General features: G+C 50.1%; 1 protein-coding gene across 1 annotated transcript; it reads right to left on the bottom strand.

The window, feature by feature from the left end:
• Positions 1 to 1,660: 1,660 nt before the first annotated feature.
• MARCKS (myristoylated alanine rich protein kinase C substrate) lies at positions 1,661 to 4,482 on the bottom strand (the record flags this gene model as incomplete). Its single annotated transcript, XM_079716291.1, has 2 exons — positions 1,661 to 2,563; positions 4,381 to 4,482. 2 exons carry the CDS (start codon positions 4,480 to 4,482, stop codon positions 1,661 to 1,663), a joined length of 1,005 nt encoding a protein of 334 aa, XP_079572417.1.
• Positions 4,483 to 9,294: the final 4,812 nt, after the last annotated feature.

The raw sequence follows: 9,294 nt of genomic DNA, 5'->3' as shown, positions 1-9,294 counted from the left end.
TTTTTGAAACACATTCGGTCACTTTTCATGACCCACCTGCAGTTTGGATTAAATAGACTCTCACTCAGTATAAATTTGTTTTGGGATCTGCATGACAAAAAAAAAAATGTAGTTTTATGACATTTTCACATAAGACATTTAAAGAGTCTTTGGGTCATACCACTTTTGTATTAAGTGATTCATCCTGAAATCCTATTAACAACAATAAAAATAATTGTTCAATTTTTAAATGAAAACTAAATGCAGATAAATGGTAACAGATTTGACATGGAATGTTGTAAAATATTCCTGTACGTAATCTGATACTACTGATTACAAATTTCCGAGTTTGAAAACTTCAGATTAAAAACCACAAGAAAATTTACTCTTGATGGCATGCGAGATCTTCTTCAAAATGAAACTATAACCTCAAAGTCTCAGTATTTTATCAAAACATAAAGAAACACAACAAATTTGTACATTTTATTCACATTTATTTTTCGCTTTTAGTGTGCTCACAGAAAATTAGAACACCTTAAGCAGGAGTTTAATAGCAATTTTTGTAAGCAAAGTTACATTCCATCTCTAAGTCAAATTGGTCAAAGCTTCTCCAGTATTTACAAAACATGATAGACAAGATGCTACACAAAACCATTGCATCTGAAGATTTTTTCCTTATTCTCAAAGACGACTGGAAAAGAAAGCATTGTCTGCTGTAATCAAAAACATACCACAGTATAAACAGTAACCATTCCACTTATCACAGCTTGGTTGAGTTTAAAATTTGTGTTTAAAAGGTCCAAGATGACTGCAGTTTTACAAAAATGGGCAGGGTGGAAAGTTGCAAACTTCATGTGCTTCTGGATATCAAGATTTGTTTTTATACAATAGTCACAGTTAAAAACACCCTGCTGGTAATACATAATTACACTTTATTAAGGTCATAAACCAGCAATAAACAATAAAGCCTATACAACTTGTAGTTCTACTTAATCACTGACTGGTACAGCTAACATGAGATAAGTGAAAAGTTCCTATGGTTTAAATGAACTCCTAAGACTATGATCTTTTTAAAAATCTGGGTATTGGTGTTTTTTTTTTTTCTCTTTCCTTCTTAATCAAGACTTGTAGTGTTGTAAACCTGCCTCACAAAATACATCGTAATAACTTTTCTTTAAAAAAAAAAAAAAGACTAAGCCTTTACACCATCCTTTCTAGTGGTACATTATCTTGGCAATGTTATGCACCACTAAATTTCTCCATCGTGGCTCCTATCACTTCATCGGATATCCCTTTTTGACCCACCCATCTCCTTCATATATGGGCATGTCCATAGATTGACAAAGAAAGTTTACATTTTTGAATAAAGATGCAAAGTATGCAAAAAACATTAATACTGATGCAAAAAATAAAAATAAAAGAGAAACAAGGCAGAGGAAGGTAACTAAGCTCTCCTCGACCTGTTGGAATGGTGGTAACAGAATGATCTGAGATGGGATCTGTGGGTAGGTGGTTAAAATCAAAATTTGCTGCTTAAAAAAAAGTAAAATAAGAAAAGACATCTTTAAAATCAATCCCTGGTTGTAGACAAGTTCTCCAAAACCAGTACCTGGCACCACTCCAACAAACAAACGGGGGGGGGGAGAAAAGTTCTTCGATTATCTCAAAAAATCTTGCCCTTTTACTCTGCCGCCTCCGCTGGGGGGGCTTCTGGACTGCACTCGGGCTGGGCCTCCTGTGAGGGAGCTGCGCAGGCTGAAGACGCCGCGGCGGGCGCCGCCTCCTCCGCGGGGGCCGCCTCCTGCTCCGGGGGCGCGCCGGGCCCCGCGGCAGAGGGCGCCTCGCAGGTGGCCGCGCTGGCCCCCGCCTCCTCGGTCTTCTCCTCGGCCTTACTGGGCTCCTCGGCAGCCTTGGCCTCCTCGCTAGCGGACGGCTTCTCGGGCGCGACGGCGGCCTCCTCGGGCTTGGCCTCCTGCGGGTCGCCCCCCGCCGCCCCCTGCTCGCCCGCGGCAGCCTCCTCGCTTGGCGCCGCCGCCGGGTCCCCGGAGGCCGCGCCCGCAGCCTCGCCGGCGGCCGCAGCGGCACCCCCGGCGGCCTCGTCCTTGCCGCCTTCGGCGGAGGCGCCGGCGGTGCCTTCGGCTTCACCGCCCTCTCCCGCTTCCTTCTTGTTCTTCTTGAAGGAGAAGCCGCTCAGCTTGAAAGACTTCTTGAAGGAAAAGCGCTTCTTTTTTTTTTTCGGGGTCTCGTTGCTGGGCGAGGGCGTGGCCCCGTCCTCGGCCTTGGGCGAAGACGTCGAGGAGGCGGCTGACGCGGCCTCCCCCTCCGCGGCCGTGGGCGAGCCGGGCTCGGCGGCCTCGCCCTCCGCGGGGGCCTCCTTCTCTGCAGGGCTGGCCCCGGCCTCGGGGGCAGCCGCGGCCAGCTCATCTTTCTCGGCCACGGCGGGCGACGCCGCCCCGCTCCCGGCGGCCGCGGGCTCCTCCTTTTCGGCGGCCGGGGCGCTGCCGTTAGCCTGCAGCTCCTCCTTGGCGCCGGGCTCGGCGGCCGCGGGAGAAGCGTCGCCGTTTACCTTCACATGGCCATTTTCCTGCGGGGCAGAGAAAGCGGGAGGTCACTGAAAGGGGGCCTGGGCCTGTCATCCCCGCCTCCACTCCTGGACCGGGAGGGACTAGCGTCCCCCGGGGGCCCTCTGGTTTTGGAGACCTTCTCCTTCATGGGGAGGCGGGATTGGATGCCCAGAGCAGAGTTCCTCGAAGACCTGGAGGCAGTGCCGTTTGGGATGTCTAAAGGCACTGAGGAAGCCTCGACTGCGCAATAAATGCCCCAGAGGCCTTAAAACGGCCGAGTCTGAAACGTGGAAAGCAAAGGGTAACCCATTCCAACCTTCGCCTCAAGGGCTTTGGGATAAAGGAGTCACGTAATATATGATACGCCAAACGCCCTTTGGAAGGAGGCACAAAGCCAGAGCGGGTGATCTGCGCCTAGGTTACACATCCCCCTTTCTCCCTAAACTCTAAAGGCGCCTTCAAAACACCAAGAACTCCCAGGGGGATCCCAGCGTTCCAGCCAGAAGCGCCTGGGCTGCGCGCGCAAAGGCACTACGCCCGCCAAGGGCCTGGGGTCGGCAGGGGGCGCTGCGGCTCCACGGCGCGGAGCGGGGCGCAGGCGGGCGCGGAGAGGCGGGGCGGCCGGGCCACCCCGCCCTGCCGGGTCGGGCCCTGCCCGCTAGCCAAGGCGCCCCCAAGCCCGGATAGCGCAACCCGGAGTCCGCAAACAAAGCTCAGGTGGCATCCTGGTCTGGATAAAACTAACAAGGCAGGGGGAAACCGATTATTTCAGAGGTCTCGCCTATGCTTCCACGCCCACCTTCGCCAGTGATTCTGCGAAGCCCGGGCGCGCCCAGGCGGCTCATTTTGCATTTTTAACGGGTTCAAAGCCTCTTGGCAGAGCTTGCCGCCGAAGCAACACGGCCTCTGCTCTAGGAAAAGAGGCGTGGTGGGTGCCCGGTGTTTGTGAAGCAGCCACCCTTGGCCGACCTCTCGGGCCCACCCAACCGTAGCCATCCGCCTGGGTTCGGGCATCGCAGGGGCAGCCCCCGCAGTGGTCCAGGCGGCACGCACAGCAACAATCTCGACCGAAACGCAAGAACTGCCTCTTGTTGACCATCTGGACAGGTTCTTCAAGGACCCACAGAGTCTTCCCACCCTAGGGAGACCATTTAAAAGTCAGATGGGTGTGTAATTCCAGAGACAACTACGAATAAAGATTTAGAACAGTGGGAAAAGCCCACCGAAAGGTAGTGAAACCCTTCTGCCCAGCTCCAGCCAGCCAGCCAGCCAGCCAGCCAGCCAGCCACCTTTCCAAGAACCCAGGGCACGCCGCCTCGGCATACAATAAGACAGCCCTTCTTCCCTCCTCGCCTTTCTCCACCGCCATCCCTATTCGCCCTCCCCCCGCCCTTCCCTACCCACATACACAATCACACCAGTTCAGAAATCTTGAAGGCGACCCAGTCTCGACAACAAACACGAGAGACACTCAAATACCTTTGTGCCCACTAAACACAAATGCAACCTGGCTGGGTGCAGGGGTGTGGGGTAGCACCTAGCTAGTCACGTTCTGCCAAGCTCCAAACACGCCATTTTAGACGATTTATCCTTCATTCCTCCCGTCTACACAAGAATTCACCAGGATTCTCCGGGAACCACTACTTTGGGGTGGGGGAAGACCCCACCTATGAGAAATTGACAATTTAAGCTATCGATTTCCATTCAACTTTCCGACTGGAATCTGGTCACGGTCCTCTCCGCCGAAGGCGCTTCGGGCACGACCAGAAGGGAAGGGGAAGAGTCGGGACTAGAGAAAGACACCAAAGAAATGACCAGAACCACAGGTAGAATTTACCTGCCCATTTGCTTTAGAAGGCGACGAGGCCACAGCCGCCTCTCCAGGCCTCTCCGCGGCGGCTTCTCCCTTCGCAGCGGTCTTGGAGAATTGGGCACCCATGCTGGCTTCTTCAACAAAGAAACTCAACAGATCCAAGGGGGGAACAAAGAGCTTCGGGTTGGTGTAACGACGGGGCAAGCAGTAGCGGCAGCGGCAGCAGCAGCGGCGGCAACAGCAGCGGCACACACACCGGAGGGAGGGGGGAGTGGGGGTGGTGAAGAGGACAGAACAGAACCGATTAAATACACTCCGGATAAAAAAATTTTAGTCGAAGAGATCAAAAAGCAGCCGCGCAGGAGGGAGGGAAAAAGGGTGGAAAAGTCGAGCACAAAAAAAGGAGCCCAAGTGTAGTTTTTTAAAAAAAGAAGTAATAAAAAAAATCCCAGATTTGTAGCCGCACTGTAGACAAGAGGAAAATGGAGAAATCTCCCTGGTTGCTAATAAGATGCGGGGTCCAACGCCCAAGTGCACAGATGAATGGGCTCGCGGGCGCTGACGCGGCCCCCGCGCGCGCCGGCCAATCCGAGCGCCGCACACAAAGCAGGGGGCGGGGCCTGCGCGCCCGGCGAACAATGGAGCCGCGCTTTGCAAACGGTTTGAAAATCAGCCTCAGACCGAGAATTAATGTCCTCCAAATAAATAAATCAATTAAAAAATACATGCCTCTCGCCTCCCTCTGCTTGAAAATAATAGTGCATTACTTGATTGGCTTGCTTTGTTTGTAATTAATTAACGCGGGAGGGGTGGTACTTGTGGATGGGGGCGGAGAAAGCGTTAACTTGACTCGCTTTGACTCTGGTCGGTCTATATCCGTGTCTGTCTCCCTCCCCTCCCCCATCTTTCCCGTGTGTTTCTGTGTATGTGTGTATGTATGCGAGTTTTTAAGACAATGGTGGGGATATGTGTGCAGCATGTTTTCTGTCTCTGTGTTCCATATTGGTTTCACAGATACTGCACAGGGTTTGTTTTTCTAACGGTTGCAAATGTGAATTAGCCCCAAATTGAAAGGTATTTAAACCAAGAAGATCGAATTTCATCAAACGAGATCGCGAGTTAGAATTAGGTCTGTAGGCCAGATGTAGAAAATGCAAAAGCAGCAAGCAGACGAAGCCACACTCCGTTCTCTATCCCACACTGGCATGAAATAAAATATTTCGAGATTGTCCTGCGGCGCTCATCAACCCCCCGCCCTCCCCATTCCCAATTAGTGATTTTCCCCCCAACAATATAAAGTGAGGGCCATGTACAAAAGATCGAAAAGGTCTGCATTTTATCATTGTATGAAATGACAGTTTTTCCTCTGTGGTGAAATGAGACACAGCCTAGAGTGTACGAATCCATATTTACATACAGTTGGGATGCAATTCGCGTCGATATGAATCTTTTTCAGCCTACTGCCAGGATCGGAGGGACTCTTTTCTTCCTGAACATGTGTGAATGTGCACGCAATCGAGTGGGCTCCTGGAAGGGAGGGAGGCAGCCGCGACGAAACTCTGAACAACCGGATTGACTATTACAGTTCTAAGGAGAAATTACATATTGAGAGATAGCAAGAACATCCCTGAACGCTCCAAGTCTAACTTGGGTTAGAGAAAAGGCTTCTATAAGGGAACCCAGGGTACCTCCATCTGCACCCCTTGCCACCGAAGTACCAGACGCTACTTGTGCGTGAAAGACAGCGCACTGATTTAAAGAATGGAGGGGGAGGGGGGAGAGGCAAAAATCAAGGATACACCCTTATAAGCATTCTCCTACCACCTACATTTTTGCTCCCAAAGTTTTCGCTCGTGTCCAAATCAGACTACCTTTTCTCGTTTACATTTAGTGATCTTCAAATGAATAATCTTTAGCTTATGGAGGTGAGAAGCAGTCGGAGGAATGGTTCACTTCTCCCGGTGCTGGCTCTGAATTCTCAAAGTTTTATTTTCCTGCTCATTGTAGGGAAATGGGTCACACTCTGAGTGAAAAAGACGGTTGATTCAAGCCAATAACTCTTTGTTCAAGTACTGCTTTGAATATCACCAAGCTGCAGATCGTTACATGAAGCTTCGTCTTCTCACTGTCCACTTCTTCAGATGCGTCATTATTCAATCACGAAGTCATATTCCCCAGAGCCGACGTTAAGACGTTTCCGTAGAAGTGTATCTTGCCAAACTTGTTAGCACCCTAAGGGAGCCCGTTGGCCTGGCCCAAGACCCCAGCCGCCGCGATGGTTACGAATCCCTTGTATTAGCGTCGTTCCAACTTGAAAAGCCAACTGGGCTGATCCAAAACCACCATCCAGGCGATTCTCAGAAGCTCTTTTAAGCTGTTGATTTCCCCCTACCCCCAACGTGAATCATGCCCCTTCCTTTGCATCCCCCTCCCGGTTAAACTTGGGGTGATTGCTAGCTCGCTTTTGGATTTTCTCCTGACGTGTTCTTAGCCCTCCATTTGGGGGCTGCTTTTATTGCTCCTTTGTTACCAGGCTGCGGTGTAGCTTTCCCGTCTTTTTCTTTCTCGAATGCCTATTTGCCTGGTATCGGCTTGTCTCCTTGGCAACGGCCAGGGAAGATTCGGAGCCCCAGGCGGGGGGGGGGGGGGGTGGGTGGGAAGGGGCGGAGCCGACGGGGGGTGGGCAGGGAGGTGGTGGAAGGGAAAGAGACGCAGAGCGAGAGACAGGGAGACAGACAGCGAAGCAGATGGCCGCGCGAGGGGGCGGAGTCCCGGCGGGCCGTGGACGTCGCGAGCTCGACGGAGCCAATCAATTCCCTCAGCTCCTCAGGGGCTAGAAAACAAGTGTGAACGCTTAGATTGACTACCCACGAGCGGTCGCTAGTTTAGGGTAGTAAAGTTGGTTTTCTTTCGATAAGAGAGCGCATTTTTAGCGTAGGTTGGAAAGCCGACAGTCCCCAGTAACTGGCAGGGGGAGGCGGTTTGCGGGGCTCTGCCGGGGGGTGGGAGCGGGGGCGGGGGGCGCTGGTTCAACCTCTCCTCAAACTCTCCCGGCGTCGGGCCAGCCGGGGGGAAGCCGCGAATGCTCGAGGCGGGTGAGGAAGGAAGGGGCTGGGAAATGGGAAGAGGTCACTCTGCCTCGGAAACTACATAACGACTGGGAAGGACCTCCAAACAAGACTGGAACCAGTAGGAAGTTGTACAGTGTAAGTACATAGTTCCTCAGGAGTTCGGTGTCCTTACACCCCGAGCTAAAGGTTTCAAATCAAGTTCTAAGTATATAAATATGATTATTTATATAAATATATGACTAAAGAACCCAAGTGGTCATAGTGAAAATGTAAAACTGGTAAATGCCTGTAACCAACTCACCAGGAGGAAACAGTCTCTTTTCACCACGCACTAGGGTATTTCTAAGAGGATGACAATCTGTATATGGTTTTCTCTAGAAAAAGAACGATTTCTTTCTTTCTTTCTTTCTTTTTTTTTTTTTTTTGCGGTACGCGGGCCTCTCACTGTTGTGGCCTCTCCCGTTGCGGTGCACACGCTCCGGACGCGCAGGCTCAGCAGCCATGGCTCACGGGCCCAGCCGCTCCGCGGCATGTGGGATCTTCCCAGACCGGGGCACGAACCCGCGTCCCCTGCATCAGCAGGTGGACTCTCAACCACTGCGCCACCGGGGAAGCCCAAGAACGATTTCTTTAGGATACTTCAAAGTTATTTTTTCCTTAAAATGTTAGCAGTAGAAGGGAATTTTTAGATAGTTCCACAAATTCCTTGAGGGCCTGCTGTATCCCTCAAGGCCTTGTTTTCCCATCAGTGAACAAAGGAGGTGCAATGCAATCTTTGGCCTCTAGGAGCTTACTTTCTTTTTCCGGCCGCGTGGCTTGCAGGATCTTAGTTCCCCAACCAGGGATTGAACCGGTGCTCCCTGTAGTGGAAGCCTGGAGCCCTAACCACTGGACCACCAAGGAATTCCCTAGGAGTTTTCATTTTAGTAGATTGCTTTAGGTGAATTGGATTATCTAGTTTCATCTAGTCTCTTACCAGATGAAGAAACAGTCACGGGGAAGTTGCCCGATTTTGTCAGTTGGTAGAGCCAGGGATAGAGCTCACCCCCTTGATGATTCCACATCTCCGGCTTCTTCCACTACTCCCGGTGCTGACTAACCTTCCCTTGATGGCACAGATTCATTGGATAGGTTGGTTATTCATAACTAAATTATTTCTTCGGCTCCTGCTAAGTACTAGGAAGGGGCTAGACATCAGTTGACACCAGGGAAGAAAGAGGATGAGCATGTCCGTCCTCTCATGTAACTTCCACTTCCATTATTATCTCTTAAAACTTCTTAGAATATGAAGAAAGAGAACAAAGGATGGGATTAACTGTGTGCTTAGAAGAAGGCAAACAAACAAAAAAACAATAACAAAGATGCGGGCCACTTTCTAGATTCCAAATTAAATATACCTTTTTCATTTCAAAGTATTCATTCAACATTCATTCATTCACAAAGTACAAGAACGCACTGTGTTAAATGGTGTGGTGCTCCGTTTTTCATCGTAGGTTTCATATTACCTGAACTTTAATTCCACAGAAATTGATTAGTGTGGAATACAGTGTGGAGCAAAGCAGACACAGCCCGTCATTCATTCAACAGGTATTTATTGAGTTCCTATCATGTGCTAGGTATGTGGAACACATCAATGAACAAAAGAGACAAGAAATCTTTATGGAGCTTACATTCTAGAGTAGGGAGAAAACAAACTTTAATAAATGTAAGTAAGCAGATTATATGGAATACTAGTAGTACGTAAGTGTTGGGGTGGGAGCAAAGTAAGGGGGATATGAGTGCAGGGTTGAAATTCTATATAGGAGGTCAGGGAAGGCCTCATTGAGAAGATAAACTTTGAGCAGATTTGAGGAGGTGAAGGAAGTGA

Source organism: Hyperoodon ampullatus, assembly GCF_949752795.1.
Source record: "Hyperoodon ampullatus genome assembly, chromosome: 12".
NCBI classification, from domain to species: domain Eukaryota; kingdom Metazoa; phylum Chordata; class Mammalia; order Artiodactyla; family Ziphiidae; genus Hyperoodon; species Hyperoodon ampullatus.
The sequence above is the reverse complement of the archived record's forward strand: the minus strand, read 5'-3'. Positions and strand labels throughout refer to the sequence as shown.